At 43.1% G+C, this 15921-nt stretch overlaps 1 protein-coding gene across 1 annotated transcript in view; it reads left to right on the forward strand.

The window, feature by feature from the left end:
- The first annotated feature begins 2370 nt into the window (after positions 1 to 2370).
- The window catches only part of LOC109866231 (pleckstrin homology domain-containing family G member 1), a 141334-nt gene continuing 127783 nt past the window's right edge, over positions 2371 to 15921 (forward strand). Inside the window, exon 1 of the mRNA XM_031800481.1 lies at positions 2371 to 2614. Coding sequence (XP_031656341.1) covers positions 2515 to 2614 — 100 coding nt within the window. The 5' untranslated portion in view covers positions 2371 to 2514. The remainder of the gene's footprint in view (positions 2615 to 15921) is intronic.

A 15921-nucleotide genomic window follows, 5' to 3' on the forward strand; every position in this document is an offset into this window, starting at 1 on the left:
GAATGTGGTACCTTCAGACATTTGGAAATTGCTCCCAAGGATGAACCAGACTTGTAGAGGTCTGGAGGTCTTGGCTGATTTATTTTTGATTTTTCCCATGATGTCAAGCAAAGAGACACGGAGTTTGAAAGTAGGCCTTGAAATACATCCACATGTACACCTCCAATTAACTCAAATTGTGTCAATTAGCCTATCAGAAGCTTCTAAAGCCATGACATCATTTTCTGGAATTTTCCAAGCTGTTTAAAGGCACAGTCAACTTAGTGTATGTAAACTTCTGACCCACTGGAATTGTAATACAGTGAATTATAAGTGAAATAATCTGTCTGTAAACATTTGTTGGAAAAATTACTTGTGTCATGCACAAAGTAGATGTCCTAACCGACTTGCCAAAACTATAGTTTGTTAACAAGAAATGTGTGGAGTGGTTGAATTTTAATGACTCCAACCTAAGTGTATGTCAACTTCTGACTTCAACTGTATATAGGGAAGATAATTAGGGAGGTGATGGAGTCCAGGTGAGTCTGATGACGTGCAGGTGCGTGTAACAAAGGTGACAGGTGCGTGTAACAAAGGTGACAGGTGCGTGTAACAAAGGTGACAGGTGTGTGCCATAATGAGCAGCCTGGTCACCTAGAGGCCAGAGAGGGAGCACATCTTACAATACCATCATGTTTTTCTTTTCCATTGTGCAATGACCTTAGCAATATACCTGGACTGCATTTCTAATCAAACAGATTATATCTGATTTTAATGACAGCATTGCTGTCATCATTCTAAATTCACGTGGGTGCATTTGATTATCTACATAACCCATTTTTTAGGCCAAACAAAGGAACAATGGAATAAAAGCATGATGCATTTGCTAATATAATACGTTCCAATCATTTGTTTTAATGTTTTTACTTTTTTTGCTTTGGAAATGAAAAAGACAAAATACCTTTCCTAGGTTCATCCCCTGTTTGTGCATTTGACAAGGCCAACCACAAACACTGAAAACACCGAGATCATATAGGACAGTTTTCCTGTGTACATTCAAAATGAGCATGTACCTCACATGAATGATAACACTCAGACAGAAGAGTAGCAATGTGCAGTAACGTAGTGGTAATGTGATGGCACAGTAGTGTGAACTCAATAAAGACTGTCTGTCTATACGATTACATAGGACCATTGAGAATCTCATTGATGTAATTGGTGTGTCCATCTCTGCCCGTGCCTAGTGACAGTTGGAATTACTGAAGCCTCAACACGCCCTCAGGCTCAACACGGATGGTCCTCTTAACTCAGGGTTTTCCGAAACTCTCCTCCAGTACCCCCAGCCAGTTCCACTTATTTAATGTAATGCTCCATCGATGTAATCTAGTACACACCCTTAGGCACGACATGGATGGATGGCCCCAATGGACTGGCCATGAACTGAGGCTAACCAGTTCTGCTTGGGGGTTGGTTTGGGGCATTGTGGTAGCGTATTACTGACCACTGTATACCAAAGTCCAAAACTAGCCATCTAACTTTTGAACTGATAACAATACAAATGCAGTATAGCATTGACTTATTCAGGGGGACTTACAACTGGTAAACATTACCGAAAATGTCATATCCATATTCCTGATCTTTTGAGCAAAATTGAATCACAATTGAGAGGCTGGTGAAGCGGAACACAGACAATATAAAAATATGATAAACAACAATATGTAAGTCAATCAATCAAATTGATTTATAAAACCCTTTTTTACATGTCACAAAGTCCTTATACAGAAGTGGAAGTGTCATCAATTCTAAAATGAAGAGACCTTGTCATAAAATACTCTCTCTAGACATCAGAGGATTCAGATGTCACTGTGATGCCATGTTGAAGCCCCCTGGATCTATGTCTTATCTTGTGTCCACATCTCCTACATTGAGTTAAAGGCATTCCAGAGGCTCAAGTGATGTCACTGGGAGGAAAGGTTTGTTTCAAAAATGGAAGAAATGGAAAAGCCACTCATACCAGCAAGCAATAATGTAATGTCATTCTTGGTCCTTATTTCTTGTTTAGTTGAACTCCAGATTGTACTTTCCCCATTATATTTTAACCTTTTGATATTATTTAATGTCCTGAATAAATCATAAAATATCAAGTGAATCATTATTGGAAAGAAATGGAATACAAACAAGAATGCCAATTCAAGGATGGTAATCTAGACTTAAAAAAAAAAAAATCAGCTTTGGGTGTAGGCTACATGAATGATTGAATAAGGCTGCATTTGAAACAGTGGACCTAGGACCTATTTGGATCTTTAATTGAAGTGCGTTCCTTCAGCACACGTGACCCCTGAGCTTGACACCTGCAAATAATTAATGTACGCATGCGCGTATTCAAAGGAACGTTACATGTCAAAGTACATACCTTGATTATGAACTTCTATTCATGAAAATGGCCAATTCATTTGATGAAAAAACATTGTTGTTTCCTCAGAGCGTCGCTGCTGGCGGTTGTTTACAGAAGTTTTGCAGGTAAACGGAAGCTCAATGAAGAACAGCTTCTCTCCGGTGAGAGTGAATCATTTTTCACGGACAGGATGTCGAAGGTTAGGACGGTCAAATCCTTTCAAAGCGTCAAAGAAAGCAAGTAAGTGCCGAATACGTGTTTAATCTGAAATGCCATTCTGTACATGATTGGGGAAAGACATTACACTTTTTCACTGTTCTGAACCTATGAAGACATCGCTAGTTGCCTCATCAGGACCCAGTGACGTTTAGATGATTGACACTTCATCTCAACATTCTTGCAGGCGTCTGAATTATCCTCATAGCCCGTCCACTCTGCATGTGGATAAAACGTTTCGAGGCGCGTTCCAAGGGTGTGTTTGAAATTTACACAAAGACAAGTTAAAGTTACACACATGGCCATTATGTTGAGTTTATGTCCAGAGGGTCTGTCATTGAAGATTTAGATCAACACTGTTTTCCCTAACATCCCAGGAATTGTCATGGAACACTGAAGGCTATACAGCAGAATTGATCATGGGTACCTTTTGCTGACCATGTGCAGGAAAAATTTGTGACTGGGAGTTGGGTGCCATGTGCAGTATAGGTTTGTTGGCTTTGTGTGTGTTAATGTAATAATACTTGGCGCTGTATTCAGAAGGGTAGTTTCTGTACATACGTAATTTATTGATTGTTGTTGTGGTGGAAATATGGTCCATTTTTGTACCATTGACAAGATTTGCAGAGAAATGGCCTTTTCTGCTTTCTCTGAAGAGCGCTAGAGGTGATTTCATCAGCATAACAGATCAGAAAGAAATCCTACACATAGGACCAGGCCTGAGTAACCATACATTTCCTTCATCACCTCTGGCTTGTAAAGTGATTGGATAGGTGTATTTTTATATTGACGAAACCTATCAAGTCTTTGTATATCAATGGATATGAAGAGAAGGAAACCTGCCTGTCACACCACTGGGATACAGCACCACCTGCCCAGGGAGCCCTGCAGCTCTTCATGCCAGGGTGCAGGTGTTTACACTGGCACTTAATTCTCATAAGAATGTAACCAGAGAGGAAGTGACACCCCCCCAGTTTGCTACTCAGTAAAGCTACACTGGTGATGGGACAGGCTGGATCCCCCAGTACTCCCAGTGACTCCTCCCTAGTGATTTACTGGTGCTCTAATGATGTGCTCGGTTTATACGAGGGGGTGCGCTTCCAGTGAGTTGTGACCGTTTCACATGGTGGGGGGAGGACGGGAGCTAGGTGGACGGGAGCGTGTGTTCAAGAACTCTGCATTCTCCAGGCCCCACCCCTCTTATTCTCTAATGTACAACACCTGATCTAGAATAAGCCCTGCTATCACCACTCCCTGTTCTTTTACTTAGTGGTCACTGTCTGGTTGGGAAGACTATGCTGAGCTGTACCCTGCAGGGCAGAAGTAGGGGAGCACAGCTGTCCCTCACTGTGTTCTGTAGCTGTTACTAGGTTTGCTCTTTACAGGGATGGCTCCACTTCCACAGCATTCCTTTGGACCTGTTCCTGTCTGTGTTGTATAACATTTAATTTCTCACTTTCAGAATGACATCCTCAACCTGCCCTCTGTACTGCACTACAGATAGAAAACCTGCTGGAAGTAGAGCTTGAAGTTGAGTTTTTGTGTGAGGGTTGTGCTAGTGTGTGTGTCCCCAGAAACCCTACACTTTTATCTCCGCTCTTCTCTAAGGAGTTCCAGATTGTGTTTCAAGTTCAAACACACTGTAGACGGAAGAGACCCAACTGTGACTGCCATCAGACACTAAAGGCATATCGCAAATATTTTCCAACATGGGGTAGTATCATTACTGAATGTAGAGATACTGCCGAGAGGGGGGTCTTTTGTAGGTGAATGAATAGGGAGATGGCCTTTGGGAGATTAAACAGAGCTATTCTTCTTGACTTTTTACTGTATAATACTATGATCTGTTGCCCAGTGCTATCACCAAATCCTCAGGAGCTTTGGTTTTGGCTGTTTGACACTGTACATGAGCAGCAGTGGGTCTTTTGTATGGTGGTTCACGACCTTTCACCTGCTACTGGCTAGCCTCCCTGCTGTGAGGTCACGTTTGGGAGCTGAGGCATGGCGTGGACAGGAGGGGGAAGGTGGAGAGGGAAGGGAAGACTGGAGGGGGAAGGTAGGAGAGAAGGGGAATGCTGGGCGATATGGCCAAAATATCATACAGTATTTAAAAAAAGATTTGATGGTATTTTATGTTTTTGATGAATAAAAGTTCAACATTTATGGGCCTCCCGGGTGGCGCAGTGGTTAAGGGCGCTGTACTGCGTTAAAGGCATTCCAGAGGCGGGGCGGCAGCGTAGCCTAGTGGTTAGAGCGTTGGACTAGTAACCGGAAGGTTGCAAGTTCAAACCCCCGAGCTGACAAGGTACAAATCTGTCGTTCTGCCCCTGAACAGGCAGTTAACCCAGGCTCAGGCTCTGTCGTAACCGGCCGCGACCGGGAGGTCCGTGGGGGGATGCACAATTGTCCTATCGTCGTCCGGGTTAGGGAGGGTTTGGCCGGTAGGGATATCATTGTCTCATCGCGCACTAGCGACTCCTGTGGCGGGCCGGGCGCAGTGCACGCTATCCAAGGTTGCCAGGTGCACAGTGTTTCCTCCGACACATTGGTGCGGCTGGCTTCCGGGTTGGATGCGCGCTGTGTTAAGAAGCAGTGCGGCTTGGTTGGGTTGTGTATCGGAGGATGCATGACTTTCAACCTTCGTCTCTCCCGAGCCCGTACGGAAGTTGCAGCGATAACAATTGGATACCACGAAATTGGGGTGAAAAAGGGCAAAAAAAATAAAATACTATTTCTAAATTTGCTTTATAAGTAGTAGGGTGGCAATATATATATGTAAACGTCCTCTCACTGTCAACTGTGTTTATTTTCAGCAAACTTAACATGTGTAAATATTTGTATGAACATAAGATTCAACAACCGAGACAAACTAAACAAGTTCCACAGACATGTGACTAACAGAAATGGAATAATGTGTCCCTGAACAAAGGGGGTGGGTGGGGGGGTCAAAATAAAATGTAACAGGCCACCAGCTTCAATAAGTACTGCAGTGCATTTCCTCATGGACTGCACCAGATTTGCCAGTTCTTGCTGTGAGATGTTACCAAACTCTTCCACCAAGGCACCTGCAAGTTCTCAGACATTTCAGGGGGGAATGGCCCTAGCCCTCACCCTTTTTATTTATTTTATTTCACCTTTATTTAACCAGGTAGGCTAGTTGAGAACAAGTTCTCATTTGCAACTGCGACCTGGCCAGGATAAAGTGGAGCAATTCGACACATACAACAACACAGAGATACACATGGAATAAACAAAACATACAGTTGAACAAAATAAAACAAAAAGTCTATATACAGTGAGTGCAAATTAGGTAAGTTAAGGAAATAAATAGGCCATGGTGGCGAAGTAATTACAATATAGCAATTAAACACTGGAATGGTAGATCGGCTGAAGATTAATGTGCAGGTAGAGATACTGGGGTGCAAAGGAGCCAAATAAATAAATAAATACCAGTATAGGGATGAGGTAGGTAGATAGATGGACTGTTTACAGATAAGCTAAGTACAGGTGCAGCTGAGATAAGGCGGGGCTTTACCTAGCAGAGACTTGTAGATAACCTGTAGCCAGTGGGTTTGGCGACGAGTATGAAGCGAGGGCCAACCAACGAGAGCGTACAGGTCGCAATGGTGGGTAGTGTATGGGGCTTTGGTGACAAAATGGATGGCACTGTGATAGACTGCATCCAGTTTGTTGAGTAGAGTAGATGACATCACCGAAGTCGAGGATCGGTAGGATGGTCAGTTTTACGAGGGTATGTTTGGCAGCATGAGTGAAGGATGCACTGTTGCGAAATAGGATGCCGATTCTAGATTTAATTTTGGATTGGAGATGCTTACTGTGAGTTTGGAAGGAGAGTTTACAGTCTAACCAGACACCTAGGTATTTGAATTGTCCACGTATTCTAAGTCAGAGCGGTCCAGAATAGTGCTGCTGGACGGGCGAGCAGGTGCGGGCAACGATCGATTGAAACGCATGCATTTAGTGTGTTTAAGAGCAGTTGGAGGCCACGGAAGGAGAGTTGTATGGCATTGATGCTCGTCTGGAGGTTGGAGGTTAGTTAACAGTGTGTTAACAGTGTCCAAGGAGGGGCCAGAAGTATACAGAATGGTGTTGTCTGCGTAGAGGTGGATCAGAGAATCACCACCAGCAGCAAGAGTAGTTGGTAAACCAGGCGAGGCAATCATTTGAGAAACCAAGGCTGTCGAGTCTGCCAATAAGAATGTTGTGATTGACCGAGTCGAAAGCCTTGGCCAGGTCGACGAATACGGCTGCACAGTACTGTCTCTTATCGATCGCGGTTATGATTTCGTTTAGAACCTTGAGCGTGGCTGAGGTGCACCCATGACCAGCTCTGAAACCAGATTGCATAGCGGAGAAGGTATGGTGGGATTCGAAATGGTCAGTAATCTGTTTGTTAACCTGGCTTTCGAAGACCTTAGAAAGACAGGGTAGGATAGATATAGGTCTGTAGCAGTTTGGGTCTAGAGTGTTTGAAGAGGGGGATGACTGCGACAGAATTCCAATCTTTTGGAATCTCAGATTGTCTAGCCCGGCTGATTTGTAGGGGTCCAGATTTTGCAGCTCTTTCTGAACATTGGCTATCTGGATTTGGGTAAAGGAGAAATGGTGGGGGCTTTGGCGGGTTGCTGTGGAGGGTGCCGGGCAGTTGACCGGGGTAGCGATGTGGAAAGCATGTCCAGTCGTAGAGAAATGCTTATTGAAATTCTCAATTATAGTGGATTTATCGGCGGTGACAATGTTTCCTAGCCTCAGAGCAGTGGGCAGCTGGGAGGAGGTTCTCTTATTCTCCATGGACTTTAGTGTCCCAGAACTTTTTTGAGTTAGTACTACAGGATGCAAATTTCTGTTTGAAAAAGCTTGCCTTAGCTTTTCTAACTGCCTGTGTATATTTGTTCTTAACCTCCCTGAAAAGTTGCATATCACGGGGGCTATTCGATGCTAATGCAGAACGCCACAGGATATTTTTGTGCTGGTCAAGGGCAGACAGGTCTGGCGTCAACCAAGGACTATATCTATTCCTAGTTCTACATTTTTTGAGAGGGGTATGCTTATTTAAGATGGTGAGGAAGGCACTTTTAAAGAATAGCCAGGCATCATCTACTGACGGGATGAGGTCAATCTCATTCCAGGATACCCCGGCCAGGTCGATTAGAAAGGCCTGCTCGCAGAAGTGTTTCAGGGAGCGTTTGACAGTGATGAGGGGTGGTTGTTTGGTCGCAGACCCATTACGGATGCAGGCAATGAGGCAGTGATCGCTGAGATCTTGATTGAAAACAGCAGAGGTGTATTTGGAGGGCGAATTAGTTAGGATGACATCTATGAGGGTGCCCGTGTTTACTGATTTGGGGTTGTACCTGGTAGGTTCATTGATCATTTGTGTGAGATTGAGGGCATCAAGCTTAGTTTGTAGGATGGCCGGGGTGTTAAGCATGTCCCATGGGGGGGGGCAGGCAATCAGTTCACATATAGTATCGAGGGGACAGCTGGGGGCAGAGGGAGGTCTATAGCAAGCGGCAACAGTGAGACTTGTTTCTGGAAAGGTGCATTTTTAGAAGTAGAAGCTAAATTTTTTGGGGTACAGACTTAGCCTGCAGAGTTCTGTATTACTTTCTATCTTTGCAGTAGATTGCAACACCGCCCCCTTTGGCAGTTCTGTCTTGGCGGAAAACGTTATGGTTAGCAATGGAGATTTCAGGGTTTTTGGTGGTTTTCCTAAACCAGGATTCAGATGGTTAAGACACCTGGGTTGGCAGAGTGTGCTAAAGCATTGAGTAAAACAAACTTGGAGTAGGCTTCAAATGTTAACATGTATAAAACCAAGGCTTTTACGTTTACAGAAGTCAACAAATGAGAGCACCTGGGGGGGTGGGAGTGGAGCTAGGCACTGCAGGACCTGGATTAACCTCCACATCACCAGAGGAGAAGTAGGATAAGGGTACGGCTAAAGACTATACGAACTGGCCGTCTAGCACGTTCAGAACAGAGAGTAAAAGGAGTAGGTTTCTGGGCACGATCGCATAGATTCAAGGCATAGTGTACAGACAAAGGTAAGGTAGGATGTGAGTACATTGGAGGTAAACCTAGGCATTGAGTAATGAAGAGAGAGATCTAGTCTCTAGAGATGTTTAAACCAGGTGATGTCATCGCATATGTAGGAGGTGGAACAACATGGTTGGTTAAGGCATATTGAGCATGGCTAGAGGCTCTACAGTGAAATAAGACATTAATCACTAACCAGGACAGTAATGGACAAGGCATATTGATATTAGAGAGAGGCATGCGTAGCCAAGTGAACATATGGGTCCAGTGAGTGGTTGGGCTGGCTGGGGACACGGCGATTCAGACAGTTGGCAGGCTAACAAGCTAACAGTTAGTAGGCCGGAGCTAAACAAGCTAGCAGCTAGTAGACCAGGGCAAGCTAGCAGTTAGCAAGCTAGCAGTTAGCATGGGCTAGCAGTTAGTAGACCAGGGCAAGCTAGCAGTTAGCAGACTGGGTTAGCAAGCAAGAAGTTAGCAAGAGCTAGCAGTTAGCAGGCCAGGCAGGCAAGCTAGCAGTTAGCAGACTGGGTTAGCAAGCAAGCAGTTAGCAAGAGCTAGCAGTTAGCAGACCGGGCAGGCAAGCTAGCAGTTAGCAGACCGGGTTAGCAAGCAAGCAGTTAGCAAGGGCTAGCAGGTAGCAGACCGGGCAGGCAAGCTAGCAGTTAGCAGACCAGGGCCCGGCAGTTTAGCAGTTAGCAGACAGCAGGGGCTAGAAAGTTAGCCTTTGGGGGGGGGGGGGAATAGGAATCCGGGGATAAAAATAACAGGTCCGTTATGCTCTGGTTAGAGTCACGATGTTCGAACTGGCGAGAGCTTTCCGAGCTGAAGGTTAGCTGATGACCGCTGGCAATGGTTTGCTGACTAATATCTGGTAGTTAGCTGGCTAGCTTCAGTTGAGGGATTCCAGATCTGAAATAAATATAAATAATTTAGGAAAAAAAAGCAGATCAACGCCACATTGGGTGAGGCGGGTTGCAGGAGAGTATTTAGATGATGAGGCTTAGCAAAATATTTTAAAGGATATGCGATGAAAAATATGTAAAACTATATATACAAGGGACAATTCAATTCAACAACCCTTCGATCCAACAGGTCCCAGACGTGCTCAATGGGATTGAGATCCTGGCTCTTCGCTGGCAATGGCAGAACACTGACATTCCTGTCTTGCAGGAAATCACGCACAAAATGAGGAGTATGGCTGGTGGCATTGTCATTCTGGAGGGTCATGTCAGGATGAGCCTGCAGGAAGGGGACCACATGAGGGAGGAGGATGTCTTCCCTTTAACGCACAGCGTTGAGATTGCCTGCAATGACAACAAGCTCAGTCCGATGATGCTGTGACACACCGCCCCAGACTATGACGGACCCTCCACCTCATCCATTCGACGATAAATGCAAAACCAACCATCACCCCTGGTGAGACCAAAATCGCGACTCGTCAGTGAAGAGCACTTTTTGCCAGTCCTGTCTGGTCCAGTGGCTGTGGGTTTGTGCCCATAGTCGACGTTGTTGCCAGTGATTTCTGATGAGGACCTGCCTTACAATAGGCCTACAAGCCCTCAGGCCAGCCTATTGCGGACAGTCTGAGCACTGATGGAGGGATTGTGCATTCCTGGTGTAACTTGGGCAGTTGTTGCCATCCTGCATCCTTTGTGGAGCTTTCGCTGTAAAGCATTTTTGAAATCAGACACTGTGGCTGGATTAACGAGAATTTTATCTTTAAAATGGTGCCTAATACTTGTATGTTTGAGAAATTTGATTTTATGAGATATCTGTTGATTTGTATTTGGCGCCCTGCAATTTCATTGGCTGTTGGCGAAGGGTTCCGCCAGCAGAACCCTGTTCCCAAACAGGTTAACTTTGGTATGGACATTGACCCTCCCCAGCCTATTCAGTCCACCAAAGTCGATATGTGTGATGTCGGCAGAGAATGCCACGACTTTGTTTTCCAGGTTACATTTTTAGATGACCACCAGGACCTCAGCTGCAATTTCCTCTGCTGTTTCTCCTTTCAATTCAACAAAATCAAGCAGTTTTGTTTTCATAGATGTGTTGCCATCATATATCTGACTTGTATTGGCAGCAGCTTTACATGTCCATGATTGGACGCATCAATGGACAGGGACACAAATTCAACCTGATCTAGGTCCTGTGTTACCAAAGTAGTTGCCCATGGTGCTAACACATGAAGCCATAGTGAGTAACATTTTGTCCTAGCACATGTAAACTTTGGCTCATAAATCTTCCGTGTGAGTTGTGCTGTGCAGTCCATAGATCTGTAACTATGATTGTGTCACATAGTGTGGTATGCAAAGACACCCTCCTGCACAGCTAAATCATATTCTTCTTGGGAAGGCTCTACCTTCTTGCAGAATGTGGTGACAGAGGGCAAACCAACACGGCCAATCAGAGAGGCTTTATATTTTTAGTCTGTTGATGTTCTACCACTGCCGTTCTTCCCCCGCTGCCAATTGAAAAAGAGGAATTACAAAGGTTGCAGTTAACCATTCTATCATCTTGGCTTGAGTGTATAAATGGAAATTCTCTCATGTGGTCATTAAAATGGCATTTCCGTTTCTTGGAAAGAGCCATTGTACCTCCTCTGTCTACTCTTCTTCACTCTGTCACTCTTCTTACTCAACTTTTTATTCTCCAATCTTTCTCCTCTTTTCTTCACTCGTCTTCCTGCTCTTTCTTCCTTTGCTTCTCTTTACCTTTCCTCCACACTCCTTGCTTCACTCTTTTTACTCCATTAATTTTTCCTTCTCCTTCCTCTCCAATATTTAATAATAAATAGTACACTATTAGATAAAATAATTTGGTTAACAGATTCCCATTGCTTGCCTCATTTTTTTGTGTGTATTTTATCTAAAAAATATTGTTCGGAATAATAAATTGGCAGGCTCTGCAATCATATCTTTACCTTTCGTCCTGTAACGGCATTCGGAGGATGCATTCGAAGGATCGGAGGACCAATGCGCAGTGTGGTAAGTGTCCATAAAGTTTATTTTCAGACAAACTGAACACTGAAATATAAAACAATAAATGTGAACATGAACGAAACCGAAACAGTACCGTGTGGCAACAAACACTCACACAGAAACACCCCCCACTCAAAAGTGAAACCCAGGCCACCTATGATTCTCAATCAGAGACAACTAACGACACCTTCCTCTGATTGAGAACCATACTAGGCTGAACTCAAAACCCCAACATAGAAAAACACACAGACTGCCCACCCCAACTCATGCCCTGACCATACTAAATGAAGACAAAACAAAGGAAAAAGGTCAGAACGTGACACTTCCTCTCTCTTTCACTCTTCTTCCTATCCAGTCTTCCTCCTATCCACTCTTAACAGAAAACATTATGCTAATGTTATCCATGAACATTTCTAAATATATTTTCACACTACTTATGTCAAACCATTAATTGTAATCTTCAAATAGATTTTTCAGAATTATGCATTAATTTAATAATCATATTTTCAAAATAGCCCGTCCACTGCATGTTTACATGTGAACGTTTTTTAACCTAGCTACCATGAAAGTAGCTAGCTTAACCTAGCTAGATAACGTTAATTTAGTCGACATTAGCTATTTAAAACCTTTTTATAAAGCAGATCATCTATCTATATAATAAATTGTGACATAACATCATTAGCTAGTATCAATTGTAACTTACCTGGCTTGAAAATATGTTTGTGGTGATGTTATAGATTCACTTGCTACCTTCTGGCAAAGTTTTCCACGGCAGTTCTCTAAAACTAGCGCGAGCAAGTAGTTAGTAGAAGAGTGAATGAAGCTGCTATAGCGAGCAGATCCCCTCTGTTGGCCTAAACAAGCACAACGTGATTGAGACGTCAACCGATAGGCTCTGCAGCCCGGTCTTTCTTGCCACATAAAATATTATTTCACTTTGCAGTCTGTTTTTAACGAACAGTTAAAAACGGGGACATTTCCGGGACAGCTCCAGCCGGGGACATCTGGTCACCCTACATTAGTGGCTAACACAATTTAGCTTAGTTTGTATTTTCTTAGCAAGTTATCTGTTTGCAGATGTAAGAAACACAAACTAATATTGTAATTGTAGAATGTTTGTGGATTTATATTAAGATCAAAGTGGAAACAACATCGTCATCAACATTGTTTTATGTGCTGCATTGACCATGCAGGTACTGAATGAAAGTGTCTTGTAGTCAAGCAACAACAACATGCGCTCCTTGAGTGACGGGGTGGGACTAGGTCTGTGTGGAAAGCGGAATGGAGAGGGATGAGTCAAGTAGCGGATTAAACTAAACAAATGGACGTTACTCACGGCGTATCACATTTAACAAACCAAACGTTCAAATACCGTTATAGAAGGTAAAAACCCAAATCAGTCTGTGTATCAATACCGGTGTGTGTATATAGTAACATATGGTGTACCTCACAGCTCTAGAGGGAAGGTAGGTTTGGAGAGTGGGGGAAGGTTTGGAGAGTGGGGGACAGTGGGGTGAAAAATGGGCATGCCAGCAGAGAGGAAGCATTTGTTGTTTATTGAGCCTGAGAAATTGTGAAGCTTTGCTGTTAAGGGTTATACAGTGCATTCGGAAGGTATTCAGACACCTTGACTTTTTCTGTATTTTGTTACGTTACAGCCTTATTCTATAATTGATTAAATCGTTTTCCCCAAAATCTACACACAATACCCCATAATGATAAAGCCAAAACAGGTTTAGTCGTTTTTTCAATTACAAGCTTGGCACACCTGTATTTCGGGAGTTTATTCCATTCTCTGCAGATCCTCTCAAGCTCTGTCAGGTTGGACGGGGAGATGTTCGATCGGGTTCAATTCCAGGCTCTGGCTGGGCCACTCCTGTGTTGTCTTGTCTGTGTGCTTAGGGTCATTGTCTTGTTGGAAGGTGAACCTTCGCCCCAGTCTGAGGTCCTGAGTGCTCTGGAGCAGGTTTTCAACAAGGACCTCTCTGTACTTTGCGCTGTTCATCTTTCCCTCGATCCTGGGATTGAGGCGAAGAGTTCCTGCCGCTGAAAAACATCCCCACAGCATGATGCTCCCACCCCCATGCTTCACCATAGGGATGGTGCCAAAGTGTTCAATCTTGGTTTCATCAGACAAGAGAATCTTGTTTCTCATGATCTGATAGTCCTTTTGGTGACTTTTGGCAAACTCCAAGCGGGCTGTCATGTGCCTTTTTTACTGAGGAGTGGCTTCTGTCTGGCCACTACCATAAAGGCCTGATTGGTGGATTGCTGGAAGATTCTCCCATCTCCACAGAGGAACTCTGGAGCTCTGTCAGAGTGACCATCAGATTCTTGGTCACCTCCCTGACCAAGGCCCTTCTCCCCCGATTGCTCTGTTTGGCTGGGCGGCCAGCTTTAGGAAGAGTCTTTCTCCTAACTTCTTCCATTTAAGAATGATGGAGGCCACTGTGTTCTTGGGGACCTTCAATGCTGCAGACATGTTTTGGTACCCTTCCCCAGATCTGTGCCTCGACACAATCCTGTCTCGGAGCTCTACGGAGAATTCCTTCGACCTCATGGCTTGTTTTTTTTTTCTCTGACATGCACTGTCAACTGAGTCTACAATTTTCCCAGGTATGAAGTTTTAGGTTGTAGTTATCGGAATTATAGGACTAATTCGTTACCATTTTGTATTTCATATACCTTTGACTATTGAATGTTCTTATATGCCCTATATCATTGCCAGCCTAATCTCTGGAGTTGATAGGCTTAGTCATAAATGGTGCAATACTTGAAGCACAGCGAAGAGCTGCAGGCAAATGCAGGAAGGTGCTGTTTGAATGAATTCCGTATTTTATCTAACGGGTGGCATCCCAAAGTCTAAATATTGCTGTTACGTTGTACAACCTTCAATGTTATGTCATAATTATGTATAATTCTGGCAAATTAATTAGTCTTTGTTAGGAAGAAATGGTCTTCACACAGTTCAACGAGCCAGGCAGCCCAATCTGCTGCATATACCCCGACTATGCTTGCACAGAACGCAAGAGAAGTGCCACAATTTCCCTAGTTAATATTGCCTGCTAACATGAATTCCTTAACTAAATTTGCAGGATTAAAAATATATACTTGTTTATTGATTTTAAGAAAGGCATTTATGGTTTGGTACACATTGTGCAATGACAGCGCTTTTTTTTTTGTGAATGCGCTTGTTAAATCATCACCCGTTTGGTGAATTAGGCTGTGATTCGATGATAAATGAACAGGCACCGCATCGATTATATGCAACACAGGACAAGCTAGATAAACTAGTAATATCATCAACCATGTGTAGTTAACTAGTGATTATGTTAAGATTGATTGTTTTTTATAAGATCAGTTTAATGCTAGCTAGCACCTTACCTTGGCTCCTTGCTGCACTCGCGTTACAGGTAGTCAGCCTGCCAGGCAGTCTCCTCGTGGAGTGCAATGTAACCGGCCATAATCTGTGTCCGAAAATGCAGATTGACCGATTAATGAATTAATCTCTAATATAGACAGGTGTGCCTTTCCAAATTATTTTCATATCAATTGAATTTACCACAAGTGGACTCCAATCAAGTTGTAGACAAGGATGATAAATGGAAACAGGATTCACCTGAGCTCAATTTCGAGTCTCATAGCAAAGGGTTTGAATACTTAGGTATTTCTGTTTTACATTTTTAATACATATGCAATAATTTGAATGCTGGATGATTTTATATAATGCTCAGTAACAGGGATGTAAATACAGTTTTGCTCAATATTTGAATGAGCTTTTTGTGCATATGGAGAATTTCAGGGGTCTTTTTAGCTCATGAAACATTGGACCAACACCTTACAAATTGTGTTTTTATATTTTTGGTCAGTGTGGCTTCCACAATGTACTTTTTGTTGTAAAGAATGTTTTCTCTTCATCTAGTTTTTATTTTGTAGTCTAAGGCCATGTCTACTTTCTAAAAATAGAAAATGACAACTGTCACAATGTTTGTTTCTAACAGTTGCTATTGTAATTTATATGAAGGCTATATCTAGTTTATATTTTGCCTGCCTTCTTGACTAAAAAAAGAACTGAGTCGGGCAGATTACTTGAAAAATTGCATCTGTAAGTTAACCTACTAATAGGAGAATATTTATTATCCTGCATGAGTTATTTTTAACTTTAAAAATAAATAATTCATTATTTCAATTTGCTCTAAAATCTGATTATTGTGTCAGCAACATACTGAATATCTCTATAGATTGGATAAATATTACTAGGCTACTAGTGATCGGCACCAAAATGGAAAG

This window comes from Oncorhynchus kisutch, linkage group LG21, assembly GCF_002021735.2.
Source record: "Oncorhynchus kisutch isolate 150728-3 linkage group LG21, Okis_V2, whole genome shotgun sequence".
NCBI classification, from domain to species: domain Eukaryota; kingdom Metazoa; phylum Chordata; class Actinopteri; order Salmoniformes; family Salmonidae; genus Oncorhynchus; species Oncorhynchus kisutch.